Source organism: Typha latifolia, chromosome 10 (assembly GCF_019914945.1).
Source record: "Typha latifolia isolate L0001 chromosome 10, TyphaL0001v2, whole genome shotgun sequence".
Lineage (NCBI taxonomy): Eukaryota > Viridiplantae > Streptophyta > Magnoliopsida > Poales > Typhaceae > Typha > Typha latifolia.
In genome coordinates, this window is record NC_133095.1 from 5,890,643 (window position 1) to 5,910,888 (window position 20,246).

A 20,246-nucleotide genomic window follows, 5' to 3' on the forward strand; every position below is an offset into this window, starting at 1 on the left:
ACTGGTCTTACGTGCAATTTGTGGTGCCACAAGCATTGTATTGTCACTTGTATGCTCTCCTTCATCTCCGCCTCTGCATCTATACCCTTTTATTAATAGAAACCCTACAAGGAAAAGGGAAAGCATACCTTATGATACGCTTAAAACGTTTTGTGAAATAAATTATGATCTTTTTGCTACAGAGCTCTTAACTTATTAGTTCATAGATCTTTGGGCTTTGATTACCAAGGAATAGAGACTCTACAAATAAAAACCGAGGATTGGGACTCCATTGCTGTCATTTCATATGTATATGGTTACAATTATTTATGCTCTCAGTGTGCCTATGATGTAGCACCAGGCGGATTTTTAACTAGTGTCTATCATCTTACGAGAATACAGTATGGTATAGATAAACTAGAAGAGGTATACATAAAAGTATTTGCTCCAAGGGATAATCCTAGAATCCCGTCTGTTTTCTGGATTTGGAGAATTGCTGATTTTCAAGAACGCGAATCTTATGATATGTTGGGAATCTCTTATGATAATCATCCACGTCTTAAACGCAAGGTTCCAAAAATTGGTATTGGGATCGGGATCGGCCGTTCGGAAAAACGATACGTATCGGCCGCCTGTATCGGATCGGATTATTTTAATTAAATAAAATTCTAAATATTATTTAAAAATGTTGAGAAATTTCTAAAAATTTAGAAAAAATTATAAGAAAATAAGAAATAATAATTACTCACATATAAAGCCTAAAAAGTAAAAAACTAAAAATTTCTCTTCTTTCCTCTCTTTTTTTCTATCCCTTTAACTATTAGTCTGAAGTATCCATTCTTTCCTACACTTTCTTTTTCTTTCTATCTTTTCCTCTCTCTCTCTCTCTTTCTCTCTCCCTCACTCTCTCTCTTTCCCTCTCTCTCTCCCTCTCTCTCTAGCTGCTACTGTCAGCAGCAGCTGTCCCTCTTTCCCTCACTCTCTCTCTCTCTCTCCCCCTTTCTCTCTCCCTCACTCTCTCTCTCTTTCCCTCTCTCTCTCTCCCTGCTGACAGCTGTAGCTAGCAGCCACTTGTAAGGTCGAAACCAGCCAACTGGCTGGTTTCAACCCAGATCGGGATCGGCTATAGACGATCTTGATCCGTTTCGGCCGAAACTAGAAACTATGCTTAAACGTATCTTAATGCCGGAAAGTTGGATAGGCTGGCCTTTACATAAGGATTATATCACTCCAAATTTCTATGAAATACAAGATGCTCATTGAATGATAAGAAACTAATATTCACTTATACGACACGACTCCAGATTTCATTCAAGTCAAGGAAGATTTTTATGTTCTGTTTTAGATGAAAGATAATAACTACTGGACTCTAATTCTGCTTTGAAGGAAGCAGATCACAATTTTGTCTCAGATTGTGTGATCTTATCAATCCTCTAGGGATCATTCATCTTTCTCCTCCATGACATGAGATAGCCTAGTATTGCAAATCACAATTTTGTGGTGTGTATGTAAGGGGGAGGGGCTGTCGATGGTACCCTCCATGGTACATGCTGTGCTGACACGACAACCACTGGTCAGTTGATTCAGTTTTGTAAGACTGTTTGGATGCTATGAACTTTCACAATATTAAATTTTAATGAATGACATGCTATCAGGGCCACTCAGACCAATGTTTTGAGTTTGGCAGCAAAGCTTTGATTGTTATATTTGTTGCTTTGTCATTATCACTTTGTATAGATGGTCTTCATTAGACTCTGAAAGTGCAAATCCACTTGTCAACCCTGTTTAATATTTTCTAGAGAATTGTATCTAGCTGAGATTTATTTTCTTTAAAATTTGTCAAAGATTTATTAAATGAAGACTATTCTTTAACCAGCCAAGTGCTTAGTCTTATCTATCTGTCTAATTGTTTGTTTGTGGGAGTTGACTTTCACTGCATACTATGAGCAGAACATGATTTCTCTTTGTATGAGGCTTCAACTGATCTAGAAATTTGGAAGCGTAAGATGTACGCAATTTTAATTTTACCCCCTTTATATAATACTTTGTTTCAATACAAAAATAAGCAAACTATGGCGCATGGGTCAAGAATTAACAGTCACATCAAGTGATGCTCTCTAAAATGTAGATTAATCTGCATAGTTGCATACATAATGTAGGGTTTGCATCTCTTATGTTCTGTGGCTCTTCTTGAATTTATTTCCTTGTCTTATGATTTTCTCTGTTAGCTGAAACTTCTTGTTTCATGTTGCTATTGTTATATTTCATCTTCTGGTTCAACATCATACATTCTCTATCAAGTTGCTAGTTGATATACTTTCCCAAAATGTAAGCCTATTGGCAGGCTAAACATATAAATTAAGTTACAACATAATAACTCAAGTTTCCTAGAATTTAATAGCTTTCTTTAAGCTAACATGTCCACAATCCGTTGATCACCATAAGCCTATTGACAGGCTGGCAGCTATGTACTTGCCTTTTTTTGTTTTGAATATAGCATTTTTTTGAGTTATTTTTACTCTTTTAGATCCCATTGATCACTTGAGTGGCACTGAACCAAGGAATTACTTTAGATATATATTATTTTTATACTTATTTTATGCTGTTTTAGGAAATTGGCATACATTGGAGGTTAAACCAAAAGAAAATGGAGTGGACACAAGGCTTGCATTGCTTAAATTTTATGAAGATAACTATTCTGCAAACCTTATGCACCTAGTGGTATACGGAAAAGGTTAGGGCCTACTTTTTATAGTTATCAAATGTTTATAACCTCTTTTATATACTTATCTGTTCTTTCCTTGTCGATGGAATTCATAGAGAGCCTTGATAATATCCAAAAACTAGTTGAAGAGAAGTTCCAAGATATTCCAAATATAGAAAGGAGTCACTTTCACTTCCATGGTCAACCTTGTTCAAGTGAACATCTCCAGGTATATCAGCTAATGCTAGTACAGATAATCTTTAAAGTTGCAATATTATGCATAAATCTGTTCATATTACTATCCATCTAATTGTAATCCTGCTATAATTATGATGAGAATAAATACAATCATAGTTTATTAACTGTTAGATTGTTGCAGATCCTTGTTAAAGCAGTCCCTATAAAGCAAGGTCACACTTTGAGAATTATATGGCCAATTACTCCTAGCATTCGCAATTATAAGGAAGGCCCTTGCAGGTACCTTGGTCATCTTATTGGACATGAAGGAGAAGGATCTCTCTTTTACATATTGAAAAAGTTAGGTAACTTCAATTTCTGATGTTTTAAATCTTATGCTTATTTTTATCCTCGTATTTCTGCACACGTTCTTATTTAATTATTTTCTAGGTTTAGATCATCATGCTGGACACATTTTTTTTTTTTTTTTTGTGTGCATCTTATGCTTTTCTCTTCTCCTAATTGTTGTTTTTGTTGGCATTACTGTGGGAAGATGCAGAATCAAGGCTGAAGATGTTTTAGGTTGCTAGGGTTGGCCTTTTTTGTTGTTTTTGGTTAGTTGTTTACTAGTTTCTTACAATTTATTGATAATCAGGTAAGACATTCGAAAGAAAATAGTAGAGTAAAAAGAAAAAACACTAGTACCATTTACTAGTACAACATTTTTTTTTTCTAACAATTAGAGATATAGATCACGTCATGTATCCTTATTTTTGAAACATAAAAAAGTAATGTCAATGACATCAATAAAGAACTGAAATAACATAGCTTACAGGAAAACATAAAATCAGATGCAAAACAGAATCACAAACAAAAGAGAAACATGAAAAAAAGATACAAAACATGATCAAATTGATGTAACCATAGATTGCCTTGAATGGTTTTTATTTTTTGCCCTTAGATAGACATTTGCTTTGTTCAGACAGACTATGGTCAAAAATATGTACTCTAGTTATGTGTTCTCTAGAAGTTTATCAAAAGGACCCTAGTTTTGCATTTATTAATCACTCACAATCTACCATATGGATATTTATCATTTGGCCCCTATATTTTGCTTTTAATGCCTCAAAATTACCTCGAGTTAATTTTCATCTAAAAGAACTAACAAAATAGGGAATATCCATCACTTTTGAAAATAAAAATTTGAAATATCTAAAATACCCCAAATTTGACCTTAAATTTGGTTCCCTTTTTCACTTTTTCTTAACCTTTGAAAACTCATTCAAGGTATTAAAGTCATTTTGCATCTATATATTGTTAATTTAAGGGTTGAGTATATTTTACCCCCCATATTTTGGACCAAAATCACTTTACCTCCCGAAGCTTTGTTTTGTATCACTATGTCTCTTGCACTTTTGACTAAATGTATATGTCATTAGCAAAGATGATTAAAATCATAAAATGACTTAAACAACCCTGCTTTTGTTAAATAACTTTCTATTGGAAAAGAAAGCTCAGTGTGGCTTGGTGATACGAAATATAAGTCTTAGCGGTAAAGTGATATATGTTCAAACCGATAACAATTTTTAAAATTTTAAGGCATGTACATCATTAATTTTGGATTATAAAAATCTACTAGTTGCAATTTAGTCAAAAATACATAGAGGCATAATGATACAACAAAATAAAATTCAAAGGGTAAAGTGACTTTAGTCCTGAGTACATAAGAGTAAAATATATTTAACCCTTAGTTTAATTAATCTATATCGTAATTGTCTATTAAATTGCAATTATGGCCGACGACACCTGGCATAGGGTGTGCCAGTGACACATCTCGGTGCGAAACCGTGCCGAGTCGAGCTGGTCTGGCACGGGCGTGTTGTTAGGATCATCTTGTTCGCAATGTCAATCCTATTATATTTACTGTTTTTGAGTCTGTAAATGGGTTGCTAACTCTGTGCCTTTTGTATATTTTTGAGTGTCTTTTGTTGCAAAGTACCTTGGGATCTCAATATTAGTGTCATCGCAACACGAGTTTTGGGTTTGCCCATGTGTCTCCCCGCATATGCCCTCAAAAACTATAGGCCAAAACTAAAATGGGGCTTACTTTCAAAATGTAACGCCCCAAAAGACCTTTGATCCCCTCGGGTGGCAGAACTAGGGATGCTCATGCTTAGTAGTATAGAAGAATGGTTGAGAAGCATTAACTGAGCCAGCTCTGCAATCGAAGTGTCACTAGTTCAATGGTGTTTATTTTTCCCTCGATGGTTCTCCTGCCCTTTTAGATTTCTTGTTGTTGCCATATCTTGTAACTTCCTTTCCTATTAATAAAGAATCACAACCTTTCCCCCAAATTGTATATTTTGCTCGTCTTTGTTTGTCGCAATCTAAACAAGTGTAACTCTTGCGAAGTGAATGGTTGACTTAACTTGCAACTCGAAAGTTGAATGTTGTATGGTCTTTTGTCCATCTCGAAGACTTAGCTCCCTCATTCACTTGTGGAATAGGAATAGATTTATTCTAGAATAAGCTTCCTTATTTTGGTGTAGTAACTAAACAACATCTTATTTTATTCTAGTTTACTAATTCAACACTCATTTTATTCCATACAACTTTTTAAAACTCATTTATTAATAACCTAAGATTACTATTTTACCTTTGAGATGATAATACGTAATTATTAGTCATATTAGCTATAATTACTATCTCTTCTCTCTCTCATCTTTAATGGCAGCCTGTGTACCCGCACATTTGCAGGGTAATCGATGCCCTCAAGCAATATAGCATGCTCCTCCTAGCCTTCTAGCAATCTGCCATTGGCCACGATGTCTCTACTATTACCAAGACCACTTGCGATGAGATCATCAACTCCCTCTCCTTTGCCTTCTGCAAGAAGCTCGCATTCGGCCTCCTTCGCTCGCTCGACCTTACGCCCGATCTCAACGACATGCTCATCTCCAACCTCTGGTCTGATCTCTCCTTCTCTGACCCTAATGTCTCCGCCGCATTGACCTCCCTTTCCCTATCCTATCGCCTCATTGCCGTCGACTCCCTCGCTGCGATGATCTCATCCTCCTCTGCCATGCCTTCCTGTCCCACCTCGACCGCGTCTCCCTATGGTGAGGCAACATTTCCGCCCTCGACTGCTTTAACGCCGTCGCCAAGTCTGCCTACGGTGCTGCCGCCCTCCTCTTTTAAGAATTCGGAGGCTAGATTTGATCTAGGCTATTAGGATGTTCATCGGAGGGGGTGAAAAGGGGAATGCCGATTGGGTAGGAACGACGATTGATGCGAGCAAAACCAAAGCTGGGATATTGGTGTTGGCCGTAGATCTCAGTCGTAGACGGAGGAGAAAAGGAAAAAGAATGAAAAGGGAATGAATGATAGATTTGGGTTCGGTAGCATCAATGAACACCCGCACTAACCTAGCACTCAGGTATTCATTGATGCTACCAAACCCAAATCTTTCACTTCTCTTTTCATTCTTTATGGGGAAGTCCGCAGTAGAAAGGCCATACTATTTACTATTTAACATATATTCTAGGGTATTTTCATCATTGGGTTTAAAACATCAATTTTCAATACTATTTTATTATTTTAATATCAACTTTATATCACATTAAATATAATTATTATATTTTATACTAGTATTGAACTAAACATTAGGATATCTTATACTAGTATTAGCTCTCTTTTTTCTGGTATTAAAAATTAGAATACTTATGTTTGCTCCACCCTTATTCTACAAGTGAACACAGCCTTAGTTTGTGACAGTATGTCGACCTGTGCCGATGTGGAGCCTAATTTTTTTAACTTTTTTATTTTTATCGATCATCATCGAATAACCTTAGTATTATTCTTGTATTTGCAAATGAAGTCATTATCAACTTTATGTGTTCAATTATATTATGGAGTGTTAAATCATTAATATAAGTTTTAATGAATGTATTCAATCATATTATATGTTGAATAAAATTTCTATATGACCATTGCTGTATCTTTAATAAAATAGGTCATTTAAAAAAATAATCTATAGATAAAAGACTATAAGGTAGGTTTTCATATATGTATTCAAATAAAAAATCAAAGCTTGATGTGCCAAAGACCAAGGTTCCCAGTATCGGGATCGGGATCGGTATCGGCCGTCCAGAAAAACGATACGTATCGGCCGTATCGGCCGTATCGGCCGTTCGTATCGGATCGGACTATTTTTAATTATATAAAATTCTAAATATTATTTAAAAATGCAGAAAAATACAGAAAAATTTAAAAAAAAGGAAAAAAAAATAAGAAAACAAAAATTACTCACATATGAAGTCTAAAAACTTAAAAAAATGTATTAACTTACTCAAAATTTAAAACTTTGTTGAATACCGAGCTGGTTCTCGTAAATTTCTATAGTCTTCATCATCATAATCACCATAAGTTTGTAAATGTTGATGTCTGGGACCTGATGCTCCAAAAAGTGATTCCATCATACTAGTCATATTGTATGGATCTTGTTGTGTGACTTGCGTTTGAGGAGGATAATAATCAATATTTGGATCTTGTGCCTGAGAATACTGAGGATATTGAGGATAATAACTAGTATATGGATCTTGTGATGGCTCCAAACAATAAATACTCGATGTACCATAATCATAAGAACCAAAATGCATCTCATGACGTCGCTGATATGTATATATATTCTCAGTTTCTCTGTTTTCACTCCTTATGCCTCTTTGACTTTCCTCAACAAATGTAGATGGAATGATCTCACCACCATATGTATCATTAGGACTATGACTCGTACCAGCCTCTGCCCTCGTCGTGGTCTCTCCCAATATTTCATCTAACCATGGGTTATCTCTGTCATCTAATACCCTGTCCTCTATCTCTCTGATCCATGGAGTCAAGGGGTCTTCTTTATCAAAAACATGATTTAAATCAATCAGTTGTTCATTTTCTGCCTTCCTTCTTAAATTTCTCTCCCTCAATCTCATATTATAATGACAAAAAACTAACTTCTCCAATCTTTCCATTGTCAATCGATTGCGTGTTTTTGTGTGGATTAAGGAAAAAGTAGTCGAATTTCTTTCACACTGAGATAAAGACACAGTTTGACTTAAAATCTTCTTTGCTATTGGCGTCAAATTTGGTGCCTCCTCCCATCCATAAATAGACCACCATTCAGCTGGAGTGTTATGAGATATAGGCTGCGGACAACTTTAGCGATCTTGAATTGCCCAGCTCTCAATCTATATCTCTCCATCTGAAATCAGAAATATATTATTAGCTTATTGATTATATTGATTATTGAAAGTTAAAACTTGAAACAAATAATAATAAAATTATTTAATTGAATCATAACTTACTTCTTTATCGCACATGATTTGTTTATGAATATCGGGCTCAAGCTTGCTGATTACCTTTCTAACTCCCAACAAGACTTCACTATCATTATTGACATTTTTAGAGAATTGAAATCTTGGATTAAGAAAATACCCTGTATAAATTTAAAAATTGTAAGCATTCAAATTTTTAAATATTCATAAATAAAAGTAAATTAAAACTTAAAACTTAAAAGCATGCTTACCAGCAGCGTGTATATCTCTATGTAGTTGTTTGTTCCATCTAGAATCAATCATCTTCCACCACTTCTTATAACTTTGACCCACATTTTTTTTTATTGATTCTTTAGCTATGTCCATTGCCTCATATAAGAAACCCATCTCAGACTTGTCATCACTGTCTACAAGTCTTAATACTTTGACAAGAGGCTCAAATACTGCGGTGGCAATTGTAATATTATCCCAAAATGTATTTGCAAGAGCCATATTTTTCAAAGTTTCACCTAAAGATTTATTTTTAGGTTTCATATTTTTAATTTTCATAGACCACTCCTGTGATGTAAACATCCGTATAATATCATCCTTGTAGCGCATGATGCTCTCCAAGGCTAAAAAGTGAGTGGCAAATCTAGTGACGCCTGGTCCGATGATCTCCCTACCACCGCCATCTCGCCCGAGTAAATTAAGAACCCAACCATGGTTATATATAAAATTTGTTAACCTCTGACCTTCACATATGACCATGTCAATTTCAGGCTCTTTTGCAATATCCTATAACATCAGATCAATACAATGTGCAGCACATGGCGTCCAATATAAATGAGGTCTTTTAATCATCAGTAAATTTCCAGCAGCTTTATAATTTGCCCCATTATCAGTAACCACTTGGACTACTCTTTTTTCACCAATTTCTTGTACTACCTCATCCATCAACTGACAAATATAATCTGCACTTTTAAAATGAGCAGTAGCATCCACAGACTTCAAAAATATTGTCCCATGCCAGTAGTACACTAAGAAATTAATTATATTTCTTGTTTTGTGTACTCCACCCATCACACATCGGTGTACAACCAAATTCATCCCAATACCGTTTAAATGTCTCAATATAAGTATGAAGTTCATCTACCTCTGAGTCAAGATATTTAGTAGCAATATCATTTGAACTAGGAGGGGGAACACCAGGCCCTACTGATTGTATAGCATCCACCATAGTGTGATAGTAAGGGCTATCAGCTACATTGAAAGGAATATGATTGTAGAAGAAAAATTTAGAGATAGCTCTACCAATGTGTTTCTTTGCATTTTTAATTCCTTTGAGAGCTGTCTTGATTGAAGTCTGTGTGCGACCCCTTTTTTTCTGAAGATATGTATCCATTGGTCCAACATTTTCAGACTCTGCTGTAACACCAGGAGTCCTATGGGTAGAACTGCTGCCTCCATATTCTCTCTCTCCTCGTATATTAACTGATCTAGATCTCTGAAAGTTACTACCAGTGCTTCTTCTCATCTCTTCCTCTTCTCTATGCATATTTCTGCTCTCTTTCATTGCCCTCCTCATTTGTCTCTCCTCCTCATCCTCCTCACTTTGCTCACTGCTATCATTATCAATCTGTACAGGATTATACATCAATTCTTCACGAATCATTGACTCTCTTTGTTGTGCAGATTGTTTATCCTTCTTTTTGCCAATTAAATGAGCCAACATCTGTTTTCTAACTTCCAAAGACACTTGAGTGCAAGCTGCTACATTTCCTTGTCTTCCAGCTAAATGTTCTTTCAAACGACTGACACCACCACTCATTTCCTTTCCACACCAGTTGCATTTAACGCGCCTTTTATCTTGCCCAATAATGCTACAATGTTGCCACCCAATATCGGTATCATATGACTTCTCTTTTGGAGCCATTGATATTTTAGCTCTGCAAGACTGCAACTAAAAAACATAAACAAAAATTAAAATAAAATATAAAATAATTTAAAATAAGGTATAATTGCATAAGGCCATAAGCAGCACCTGCAGCTTGCTGCTGCTGCAAACTGCAGCTGCTGCGGCAGCAGGTGCAGCAGCAGCAAGGTGCTGCGGCAGCACCTGCTGCAGCACCTTGCTGGTGCTGCTTGCTGCTGCACCTGCTGCAGCAAGGTGCTGCGGCAGCACCTGAAAAAAATTAAAAAAACTGAAAAAAAAAAACTTACCGAAAGTCGCCGGAGATCGAGGTCGTCGGAGAACGTCGCCGGAGGTCGAGGTCACCGGAGAGACGGAGATCTACTCAGTCGCCGGGGAGAAAGAGAGTAAGAAATCGGTGAGAAAGAGAGAAAGAAAGAAAAGAGAGAAAGAGAGTAAGAGAGGAAAAGAGAGAAAGAGAGAGAGAGAGAGAGAGAAAAGGGAGAGGCAGCCCGTGGGGATTATTGATGTCCCCCGGGTCGGATCCGGGTCGGATCCGACCCGTTCCCACCCGTTTCGGCCGAAACGGCCGAAACCCCAACCGAAACCAATCAACCGATTGGTTTCGGCTGGGATCGGGATCGGCCGAAACTGAGAACTATGCCAAAGACCCAAAAATATTTTTAAATATTCTAATTTTTTTATTAAAAATATGTTAAATGTGTGCTAGTGGCATGGCAGGGCATGTGCCTTCGGCACTGCCATTGTTGAAACCATGGATGGCGGTGCCATGGCGCGGCCCTTGCTGATGACCCGTCGGCATGGTACAGCACGACATGTGCTGTAAGAGAGAGAAAAAGAGAAGGGATCAGCGCTTTACTCTTCGACCTCGTCGTTCGCCTCGCCCACTGTCGTTCACTGTCGGAGATGAAGGTATCGTCGCATCCCACGTGAGGATGCCCTAGCCCCAGTCCCAGCTTGAGGAGGAAGAAGACCTCGGGCGGGTTAGGGTGGGTGAATAAAGAGTTAAGTTGCTGAGCTCTTCGGGATGACGGGTGATGACAACGGCAAGGTCAATGGCGACGAAAGCTTGACGGGGAGCAAATTGCCGCTAGGAGGGGTGCCGTGCAACACCCCTCGTGCCACGTGCCGGTATGCTACCGACATAGTAAGTGCTGACGGGTACGCCCTATGCTGGTTGGCACGGCCATAGTTGGTTGAAACTAACAATACAATGTTTTTGCAGTATTAAGAACAAAATGAAGGGGCTTGAATTATAAAACCGGTACGGTGGTTGTGAATGATGATAAATGCAAAACATATGATGTTGTTGTTAAATTTCCCTATATTTTTCAAATTATCTTACATGCCAAAAATATCTTTAGTATTTTCTACATTTGCTAAAATGATCATACATGCCTTTAGTACTTTCTACATTTGCTAAAGCAAGCTGACTTGTAACTAGTGATAAAATCAGGCCAAAAAGTTGTCATTTGTTACTTTCCTTTTCCCCTCTTGTCTGGTAATATACAGCTTTGTTTAGCACTCTACCTTGGCTCAATCGATAAGGACAGGAATTTCCTAGAATGCAGATAGACCAAAGTAGAGGCATTCATGGGAGTGCTCTTTTTTATTTTTCTAACCATTTCAATAGCATGGTTTTTGTTTGCCATGAGGTGATTTGAAAGTAATAATTGATTAGTTTTATAGCATATTCCTAAGTTTGTAGATATAGAGATATTTTGCTAAATACCTTTGCCATGGTGTGGCAAATCAGGAGCATGTCTCATTCATATAAAATTATCTGATTATCATATGAATTAAGATTTCTCTGTAGTATCGGACCTGATTGTTCTTTCATATGATGTTCTTATTCGAATGTTGTCGGTTAATGGGGGTATTTTAGATACATCGCTTTGAATCTTTGATATATTCTCTAATGTCACATGAATAATGTGTTTCAATTAATAAATTAATATGCTACAAGTGCGTCATGCAAAGATAAATTTCTGGTAGCAAGTCATATCAATTTGGTCATATTTTTTCATGTGGAGACCTCATTTTTATTAGTTTTGTTCTTCTTTTGTCACATTATGATGATGGATTTTGATCTTCGCAGGATGGGCTATGAGTTTACAGGCTGGGGAAGGGGAGTGGAGTCTTGAGTTTTCCTTTTTCTCAGTAGTTATAGAGCTTACTGATGCAGGCCATGGTTAGTTCTCTTCTTATCCCTAGAAGCATCATTTAAGCAGCATTTATATTGTATTCTATTTTAGTGATGTTAGCTATTCTAATGTAAATCTTGGATGACAGAGCATATGGAAGATATTGTTGGTTTATTATTCAAGTATATTTTCCTCTTACAAAAATCTGGAGTTTCAAAATGGATTTTTGATGAGGTAATTGGAACTTTGTCTTTGCATTACGAAAATAATCTGCCCAGGTCACACATATTCTTGTAAAATTTCTAGTGTAGTGATTATAAGTTAGATTCCATATGAATATTCAAAATTTCTAAGTATAGTTCTAAATTGTCTTTCTCTTTTCATTTGTTCTAATAGTAGTTTGCGAATATCTTCTGAGTTCATTTTAAACTGATTTCTGATGAGCTTTTGTTGATAATTGCAAAGAATAACGTGCAATGGAACTACTCATGCCAGTGGCTAGGCTACAGGAGATGTGCCACGTGGTATGGGTGGTCTTGCTGATGGTGGGAGGGAAGATGCAATGGAGGGCTGCGGGTCAATGAGAGACGAAGAAATGGAGGTGGAGAAAACTTTTTAGTGTTGTAGGCTTTGGGTAGGACTAGATGTGCCATGTAGTATGGGTGGTCTTGCTGATGGTGGGAAGGAAGATGCAATGGAGGGCTGCGGGTCAATGAGAGACGAAGAAATGGAGGTGGAGAAAACTTTTTAGTGTTGTAGGCTTTGGGTAGGACTAGATCATGAGTAGAGGGGAAGATGAGGAAGAAGAAACATGTGGTCAAATTAATTTAGTGGCTTTTGGTATGGGTTGGATTGTATTTTGGCCTACCAAACACAATTTGATCCTATCATCTAGTTGTAGTCCTGTATTCTTCTTTCTTTCTCTCTCCCTCCCATCTCTTCCCCTCACTTAACTGTCACTCCATCACTTCCTCCACTTTCCTTGGCCTACTCCCTCTCTCTTTGCCTTTACTTTTTATCATTGATCACAAACTGATAAACATTAGAAATTGGCCTGCTGACACATGTAGTTTTGACAAGCCACTGGCAGTATTTGAGTAGACAAGCCAAGCTCGAGCGACCTGAGCTTGGCTTGACTTGGCTTGAAATTTACGGAATTCAAGCTTCACCCAAGCTCTATTTGACTTGCTTATGGCCAGCTTCCATAAAAACCTCTTACAATATACCATGGTAATTGGTTCCTTTTTACCAAATTTGGAGTGGAGGGTAGGTATTTGGGCTGTTCTAGGCATTTTTTTGCCAAATACACCCACTAATAATATCAAATGTTGGACTTGAACACTGATCATTGTACTAAAGAAGACACATTTTAACCAATTGTGCCAAAGAACAATCGTGCGAACTATATATATTATGTTGAGCTAATGTGAGCCAAGCTCAAGTGAGCTAGCCCATCTTGAGCTCACGATCAATAAATGAGCTCAAATATTGAGCTCCAGCTTGCGTTTTAGAAATGGCCTCAAATTTTGGGTCGAGCGCCTTGCAAGCTCACGAGTTGGGTTGATAACCCTATTGGTTGCACCCAATGCTAGTGCTTATGAATCCTTGCTGCCCAGCATGTTTGTGCTGAAAGAGTGTCTGCATTGGTTCTCTTGTTGGCACATAAATTACTTCTACTCACTTTATATAAGGTGCTTGAGTTTTCTTCCTGCCAAACATAGTCCATACTTGATAGTTCTGGCAATTCCTTTCGTACAACCAACCACTAGCCCTTTGGCTGAATTTATCCACTGAATAGATGTCTTACATTTGATATTCTACATACATAAGATAGATGAGTTTGTTTTAGGGTAGAGAAGCCACAATAAATGGTAGATCTTTTAAAATTGATGTATGAGGTCACTGAAAGCAATTTTCATTCTAACAAATTTCTTTTACTAAAATTATGCTGTATGAGTATATTTAAAAAAGTATTGTGAGTACTTTCTTTCTGTCATTATTTAAAAGTTTGGTTTAGCATTCTACGTGGACATTTTATATCTTTATCTCATTATGGTACATGAACCCTGACATAGCATTTATTTTAAGCTTGTGGCAATATGTGAGACGGGGTTCCATTATAGGGATAAAAGTGCTCCTATTCGTTATGTTATGAGCATTGCTTCAAATATGCAGGTATGCTAAATACTATTCCTCAGTTAAAGAGAGACTATGACTTTTATTATTGATATCACTATTGCTACTTTTTATTATTATTGCAGTTATCACTGTCTATGCTTCAAGTTTGTGTTGTTGTTAAATCTTTGTATTTTGTATCATTTCTAGTGTTAGTCTATAAGATTTATGTAGTTGATGGCAGGATAGTTCCAACTGCAAAGTTTTTCTTTACATTGTGGTTGTGACCTGTGAGTAGAGAGGTTGTTAAGCATGTATGTGTATAGATTTCCATCTAATTATGTCAATAATATAACATGCTTCTTTCTCCAAGGGAGAAAATATGTCATAAACTTTAGCCTTTGTCCTAATTTAGGTTCTAGTTGAAAAATCTGTTAAAAGTTTACATTCTTAGTGATAAATAATTTCTGGCAACCTTAAGTGCCAGAATGGTATGGATTTAATTGTTGATGAGGTTGATGTTTTTCAAAGGATATCATCTCGATTAAGGCAATTAGTCTTGACAAATAAGCATTGAGCCATCATCCTCTTTAATTTAGATCTACCTAATTTCTTCAAGGTTTTACATTTCAAACAATTTAATTTGGAGGATATGCATCAATTTCAGACAGAAGCTAGTATTAGAGCTATTGCCTGTCAAGAAGCAATTACCTAGGGAAGTTTTGCCTGTTAAGAAGCTTCAGATGAAACTTATGGAAATACTCAATCATTTTACAAGGGTCATTTTTCTGGGATATCAACTAGATTTTGGGATATATTTACATAAATTAAAGAAGAGAATATGGGAAGTTCTTATCTTGTGCGTCGTAAATTTTTGCTTTTTAGTTTTTTTTTTTTTTTTTTTTTTTTTTTTTTTTTTTGATTGGGAAGATTCATATTAGTTTGGATAGTGATATGATGTTATAATGCTGAGAAATTAGTGAAGTACATGTAATTTGATTATGAAAAATTGAAGAAAATTTATTTTGTAGAGAATTCCACGTATTATTTTCCCCTTCTTGTCCCTCACAAGTCACAAGCCAGATGATCTTTCTTTAGCACTCTCTCTGACACACTAGCCGAACTTTCCTTTTACCCAGCAAGTCTGGTGGGTTACCTTTCTTTTCCTCATATCAAGGTGCACCATCTGACATGCCAGTTAACACCAAGTCTGCATGACAGATATAAACCAGTGAATACTATTCCTTGGACTTATCCTGCTACATCATCCATCACTCCCATCACTCCCATCTGATCAACAAATCCCCATGCAGCGGCTTTTAAATCCTTGATCTATTTAACCAACAAATGTGGGTCCACCAAGCAAACAAACAAATGTTGTAGATTCTAGATACTAACTCTGAATTCTTCATGCCAAACTGATATCTATAAGAGTTAGTAGATGAAATTAGAGGTTACAATTGCAATTGAATTACAATTCACCACCTGTGTGGATCTTGGATGTAACATGAATAGTGGAATCTGAACGAACTTAAAATCTCAAGGCTGTAAGTTGTGAACCCTGAACCTCAATGTCATGCTACTCTTATTTAATTTCTCATGATGCAGATTTTAATGTTCTCATCAACATTGTTTTGAAAAATTTCTGCCTTAGCGTTTAGGCTCCCGTCTTAGATAGAATACAATTAGGGTCGGCTTGGGGTCTCATTTAGTTGACCATCTTAGCATCTCATATCATATCATATTTTAGTATGTAAATTGACTTTGAAAATTAAAATTATTGTACATGTTGATAAATTAGTGGATTCTAATAGCTTACCGTAGTTCTTAACAAGAATGCATTAGTACATTGTTTAGATTGTAAGTATTAATTTTAACTTCATGTCTAATTATTATTTCTTTTATTTGTTTATGTTATAACTGTCTTGAATTCTGAGCGCCCATCTAGACAACTTAGCATTTAGGCACTACATGATCCCTTGTTCATCTGTCTACTGCTGACAGTCTTTTAAAAGTTAAAACCTTGCTCATCTGATGTGGTATCTTATTCTTTATGACCCTGTTTAGTGTTTTGATTGATAAGTCAATCCATTGAAAAATTTCCATGTATAATGCTACCTAATTGCTGGCAAGATGTGTACCACTAGAACATAAAACCTTGGGTTACATGCATTTGTTAGCTTTTGGCTTTCAGCTTTAGTGTAATCCTTTTTTATTTTGGTACATTTCAAATCATTGAAGTGTAAATTTTTTATCATCATGTGTTTGGTCTTTTCCACTTTTGATGGTTATCTTGACATCATTTATTTTACTTCTGTATTACTGATTGGTGGGCAACCTTAGAGAATTTTCACTGATTTGAAGTAATGAGCGCTTTTCAGTAATGGAAACTTGTATCATTTTAGTTGCTCCTGTCTATTGAAAGCTAACAAACAGTCACAATGCATGCTGTACTAATCTGTCTAGTGTCAGCTGATGATTCTGAATTATCATGTCAGATATACCCGCCAGAAGATTGGTTAGTTGGATCATCCATGCCATCAAAATTCGCTCCAAGCACAATTCAGAAGATATTGGATGAGCTGACTCCAAGCAATGTCAGGTAATACCATAACAGGTTAATTTATCTTCATTGTTTGATCTAATATACTAGCATTTGAACCTTTACTATAAAATTTGCATCCAAAAGAAAGATATTCTCAAAGAATATAGTCAATATACCATCACTAAGCCCTTGTTTGATTCAATATCTTTTTTCCTATTCTGGATTTGGGTACACTATTATAGAATATTACATTAAATATTGTCAATAATCTTCAAAGCTCATTTATTGATAGTATTGCTTGTTGTAATGTCTCATAAACTCTTCGTACAAATATAGAGTTTGCAATTCTTATATTGAACATATATCAGAATGGCTGTCACATGCACACTATAGCCATATGCATAACAAATGTGCTTTGGCTCTGGCGGCCATAGGTTCATCCGTTGAGTTGATTGCATAGAGGGTGCATTTTGAGCTTGGATATGTGCGGAGGTGGTACCACGAGTAGAAGTGGGCCCATGCAGTCATGGCAGGGGACTGCCATGTCTTGTGCAGAAGCACGTTCCAAAATAATTCGATGAAGGATGACCGCTTGTGTTCGCTTAAAGTAGGTGAAGCGATTCCCATGCGAGGTTCTTGGCACAGTGAACATGTAAACAGTCTCCTATCCAAGTCAACCACTTAATTTCCTGTAATTCATAGCGCTTAATAGACCCTTAGGGCAGATCTTCCACTCTCTGCTGGGACTGACTCGCATAGAAGGAGTCCCATTTCTTTGGCAAAGGCCCTGTCCATTAGTCATTGAGGTTTTCCAATAGTAAGAATGATCAAGTACAGAGATCTTGAAACTTTTGTAGTTTGAAGCAAAGTAAGATCCTGCACCGAAGAACTTCAAGGAGTTCTCATTGATCACATGATGATGATAGACTCATATCATCCTGTGAGCACGTCTCTTGATATCTAACTACTTATAGACTCAAGTCTTTTCTTTATCCATCTTTGTCATGTTGAGTTTGAGATGGTTGCTTTCTTTTTCTCAATCTGTGATAAACTGTGCTTCGTGTTTGTCTAGGTCACACTTCATGGTTTTGATTTCAAGTAGCATGTATAAAATTTTCCTTCTTTGTGCAAACAATACTTCTTTGAGAAGGTTGTGTAGTAGGGATACATGTCTCATCCACATAATCATTGCCATCGATCTCAAACTAAGTCTCAAACATTATCACCATCACCATCCTCTTGGTATTCCCTTGAGTATCCGTTTATCCTTGCTGTACTTCCCTAACAGTCTGATCACTCTTATGTTCTTTGCATTTAATCCTTCTATGTTTGTCACTGTAGCCTCTTCAGCAATAAATCTATAAGATCAAGGAAAATCTCCCTCTTAATAAAGCAATAAGTTCTTCCGTTTCTTAGCAATATGCATCCACTCCATTATAGAATCCTTCTCGTACTGAGAAAAATTAGTGTGCAGAGGGTCAAATCTCCTTCATCTAATTTTTCTTTTTAATTCCTATATTTTATAGAGTATTTTTCATAGATCTAGCAACATGCTAAATCTATGTAGAAAAATGTTAACAAATGATAGATCTAGTAAAATTGAGCTAGATATATTATTTGTATATCCTAATTAGTTTTTAAAGTGTAAAATAAAAATTTAAGAGAAAAAAAAGGAAAAATATATCTTTTGATGGGACTTGAAGAAGAAATCTTGAATTCTTCCTCAATTTTCTCTCTTTCTCCTCTCTTTCACCTTCTCTCACCCTCTCACTTCCACTTCTTTTTTTAGTAAAGTGGCTGCCAATTAAAGAGACAAAAATCGCGACAAGTGGCAAGCAGAGTTTCATTTTCACCCGTTTAAACTTGTCTTCCATCACAAAGTTGCATCTTTCTTATTTTTTGAACTTCGATGTTTAGTTTTAAAAATGTTAATAGACAAATTTCACGTGTATAGTCAAAATTTGAGGTCGACATTAATGAAAATGATTGAAATCAACTATATCTATGTGATCTTGCTTTGACTAAAACCAATTAAATAATGCTAACCCACAACTATTCTAAAAGTTTAAGATTATATATGACATTGAATACTTCCCCTCACGCCTTGGCTTGAGATATTTGATGGGCTGAAGAAATGAGTTTGAACTAAATGAGTAGAAGTTTTATATTGAGATTTGAAGTTCCCATCCATGAATCAACCTTCTCCTCTACTAAATCTCTCTTTATCCTTCTTGGTTCAGGAAATAGAACTACTAGTAAAGATACCCCCAAAAGGGATCTCTTTTGAGTAAGTTAAATATGTATCAGGCGACACTCAGGACCTGCAGCTCAATGCCCTACTCATATGGGCGACATAGATAGCGGTAGTTATCAGCATACTGCGGTGCACCTCGACACAGGAGAGTGCCATCGCCGACCCTTGTGCCACGTGTTGGCAGTCTACTAGCATGTCAATCTTTAAGGAGTCCATTACTAAACTTCGATTGATGGAGGGAAAATTGATATTCCATTGTCATTGGTGACTTTGCAGAATTTAAAATAGTAGTCTTCAATAGTTCATATGTTTCAATAAAGTGAAATTGGTTATATTTATCTTCTCATACAAATTTAGTATTATTTAGGTGAAATTTTGTGTCAAACATGAGAATTATGTGTTTTAACTAATTCAGAGGGGCTCGGCTGGCCCAAAATAGAAAAGTCTGAAAGAAGGCAAACTATATAAAATGTCTTACAGGTGAAAAGTGAAAAGTATATTTGTAGATTTTTTCTTTTAGGGGCTTCTATGCAGAAAAGTTCTTGTTTGTTCTATGCAAAAGTTTGGAGAAACAAAAAAATTGCCTAATTGGTAGCACACTGATAGTATGACAAACGTGCATGAAAATGCAAGCAATAATAAAATGATATTGTATTTTGACACCAAAATGCAGATGTCAGATTTAGTTCATTTTTTCAGATGTCAAAGGGCATTGAACATATAAAGGTATAAGGGGACATGTAGGTAAGTTGCATTTATCTGACGGCATATAAGGTCTTTTGGCTTTCAGGCATGACTCTCTCTGTAGGCCTAGCCTATCTCATTCCAGAGTCTAGAGGATGGCAGTTCTTACAATCTAATAGTGTTTAACTCTTGGCTTCTTTTGTATGTAAAATATTGTAGGATGCTACCTTTTTGTACATGGATTTTTGTGTGGAAATAACAAATCATTTCCATGACAAACATGCATGAAAACAAGCAATAATAAAATGAGATTGTATTTTCACACCAAAATACAAATGTCAGATTTAATTCATTGTTTTAGATCAAAAAGGGCATTGAACATATAAAGGTATATGGGGACATGTAGGT

At 36.3% G+C, this 20,246-nt stretch overlaps 1 protein-coding gene across 1 annotated transcript in view; it reads left to right on the forward strand.

Moving 5' to 3' along the window:
* Window positions 1-20,246, forward strand: part of LOC140796205 (insulin-degrading enzyme-like 1, peroxisomal) — a 60,358-nt gene that overhangs the window by 17,137 nt on the left and 22,975 nt on the right. The window contains exons 8-14 of the mRNA XM_073149126.1: window positions 2,591-2,713; window positions 2,800-2,912; window positions 3,063-3,225; window positions 12,195-12,287; window positions 12,389-12,474; window positions 14,329-14,415; window positions 16,854-16,957. Coding sequence (XP_073005227.1) covers window positions 2,591-2,713; window positions 2,800-2,912; window positions 3,063-3,225; window positions 12,195-12,287; window positions 12,389-12,474; window positions 14,329-14,415; window positions 16,854-16,957 — 769 coding nt within the window. The remainder of the gene's footprint in view (window positions 1-2,590; window positions 2,714-2,799; window positions 2,913-3,062; window positions 3,226-12,194; window positions 12,288-12,388; window positions 12,475-14,328; window positions 14,416-16,853; window positions 16,958-20,246) is intronic.